This window comes from Argentina anserina, chromosome 5 (assembly GCF_933775445.1).
Source record: "Argentina anserina chromosome 5, drPotAnse1.1, whole genome shotgun sequence".
Lineage (NCBI taxonomy): Eukaryota > Viridiplantae > Streptophyta > Magnoliopsida > Rosales > Rosaceae > Argentina > Argentina anserina.
The window spans coordinates 15,450,493-15,453,047 of record NC_065876.1 but is presented as its reverse complement, the minus strand read 5'-3'; the positions used below and the strand labels follow the sequence as shown (position 1 = coordinate 15,453,047).

The 2,555-nt window shown below is 41.8% G+C and overlaps 1 protein-coding gene across 1 annotated transcript; it reads left to right on the top strand.

The window, feature by feature from the left end:
- The first annotated feature begins 547 nt into the window (after positions 1 to 547).
- Positions 548 to 2,555, top strand: LOC126794301 (putative pentatricopeptide repeat-containing protein At5g43820). Its single transcript, XM_050520976.1, is given in 3 exon segments — positions 548 to 1,039; positions 1,042 to 1,107; positions 1,110 to 2,555. Coding segments are annotated over 3 exon segments (1,695 nt in total). The 5' UTR covers positions 548 to 609; the 3' UTR covers positions 2,309 to 2,555.

The window sequence follows — 2,555 nt, the reverse complement described above, 5'->3', positions numbered from 1 at the left end:
CGAGAGGACTCGGTTCCTCATATCGGTGTCGATGCCAATCGATTCCAACTATTTCCGAATTATTAGCTATTCTATATCAAAACAGCTCATCATCTATCATTGTATTCTTCCATGAGTGTTTTTGTGTCTGCACGCTTCAAATGCAATTTGGTACTTACCATTTGGATTATGGGTACTCTTTTACACACACATGGGTTCATCATCCCCCATTTACGGTTACTCTCATTCATGATTGTGTATTATGACTTTATTTAACTATTTGTTCTTCTTGGCTAGTTATATAAATTGCCTTGGATATTGTGAGATTTTACTAAAAACTACTTGCAAGGTTTTACCAAATGATGTTTTGATAAAAGGGTACGCATATTGCCGCACGTTTGCTCACACCACAATCATTTTTAATCTTAATTTTTCACTGTTACCCTTAAAACCCATAATTTTAACCCTAAGTTTTCACCGTTACCCTAATATATATATGGAAAATTTCCTCAGCATAGTTTATTAGGGTTCAATAATCAATTTGACCATTTTGTCTAAATAGAGTGAGCTCTCAGACTAACACACACCAGTCTCTCGCCCATTCTCTCTCCCGCCCCAATTTCCAATCCCATGGCGGCGTTTCACGGCGGCGCCTCATGCCGTCTCTTCTCATCGCTTCCATATCTCAGCTACCACCCTCTTCTTCATCTTAATTCTCCTTTCTCATCGTCTCTCTTTACAACTTTCACCGCTCAATCCCAACCCCAACATCTCCCTTCCAATCCCAACCAGTCTTCCTCTCTTGACGAACGCTCTGTTCTTCACGAGCTCTCCAATCTCTTACCAATCCCCCACCGAATCTTACCTATTCAACTCACTGATTCCAAGAATCCCGTACAGAATTCGAAGATTCTGGTAGAAAATTCTAGGGCGGTGGACGGGTTTTTGTCGCCGGAGGAGAAGCTACGCGGCATGTTTCTCCAGAAATTGAAAGGCGTGGCTCTAATTGAGCACGCTCTGGACAATGCTGGTGTGGATTTGAGCGCTGAAGTTGTTGCTAAGTAGTGAATAGAGGTAGCTTAGGAGGTGAGGCCATGCTTGTGTTCTTCAATTGGGCGATTCGGAACCCGGTAATGATGTTCATGTGTATAATGTGATTGTTAAAGCATTGGGTAGGAGGAAGTTCTTTAAGTGTATGATGCAGGTTTTGAGTGACATGAGGAGGAGAGGTGTGCGTGTCGATTTGGAGACTGTTTCAATTGTGATGGATAGTTTTGTGAGGGCTGGACATGTAGGGAAGGCGATAAGGGTGTTTAGGGAGTCGGAGGAGTTTGGGTTGGAGTGTAGTACTGAGTGTTTGAATGTGCTTCTGCAGTGTCTGTGCTGGCGGTCTCATGTGGTGGCTGCGAGTTCGTTTATGAATTCGGTGAAGGGGAAGGTGGAGCTTAGTGGCGCGACGTATAATGTTGTTATTGGTGGGTGGTCGAGATTTGGTAGAGTTGGTGAGATGAAGAGGACTTTGGAGGCAATGTTGGCTGATGGGTTTAGTCCTGATAATGCAACTTTCAGTTACATTCTTGAGGGTTTGGGAAGAGCTGGTTGGATCGATGAGGCCGTTGAGATTTTTAAGAGCATGAAGGGGAAAGATTGCACGCCAGACACCGGTGCGTACAATGCAATGATCTCTAATTTTATATCTGGTGGGAATATTGATGAATGTGTAAAGTACTTAAAAAGTATGTCAGGTAATGGTTGTTATCCAGATGTTGATACGTATGCCAAATTGATTGCTGGTTTGCTTAAAGCTCGGAAAGTGGCGGATGCACTGGAGATGTTTGATGAGATGTTAAGCCAAGGATTTGTTCCTACTATGGGGACGATAACCTCTTTTGTGGAACCCTTATGTAGCTTTGGTCCGCCATATGCTGCTATGATGATCTACCAGAAAGCAAGAAGGGTCGGATGTAGAATATCGCTGGCTGCTTATAAGTTATTGCTTATGCGTCTTTCTAGATTTGGTAAATGTGGAATGTTGCTAAACATTTGGGATGAGATGCAGGAATGTGGTTATGCTTCTGATATTGAAGTATATGAGTATGTAATCAGTGGACTTTGCAACATAGGGCAGCTTGACAATGCTGTACTTGTCATGGAAGAGTCTCTAAGAAAAGGTTTTTGCTCAAGCAGGCTTACGTATAGCAAACTAAGTAACAAACTTCTTGCTTCAAATAAGTTAGAGAGGGCTTATAAGCTATATCTGAAGATTAAAGCTGCTCGTCATTCTGACAAGGCACACAGAATTTGGCGAGCCAGGGGATGGCATTTTTGAACTGACATCTCACCAGGGCAAGATATATTCATTCTGTCCTTCCAACTGCAAGGTAAGCCCTTTCTGTTTTCTTGCTGAAGCAAATTAAGTATCGTTTGGTTTGGAGCTTGTTTGTCAGTTGTATAATTCTTACTAGTCAAGCAAATGCTTTTGCAAATTTTTTGGCTCCTGTTTTATTTGTGAATAGTTGTAAGTGCAACCCATATTCTGCATAATTACATTTTGTTTAAGGAACATTATTATATAA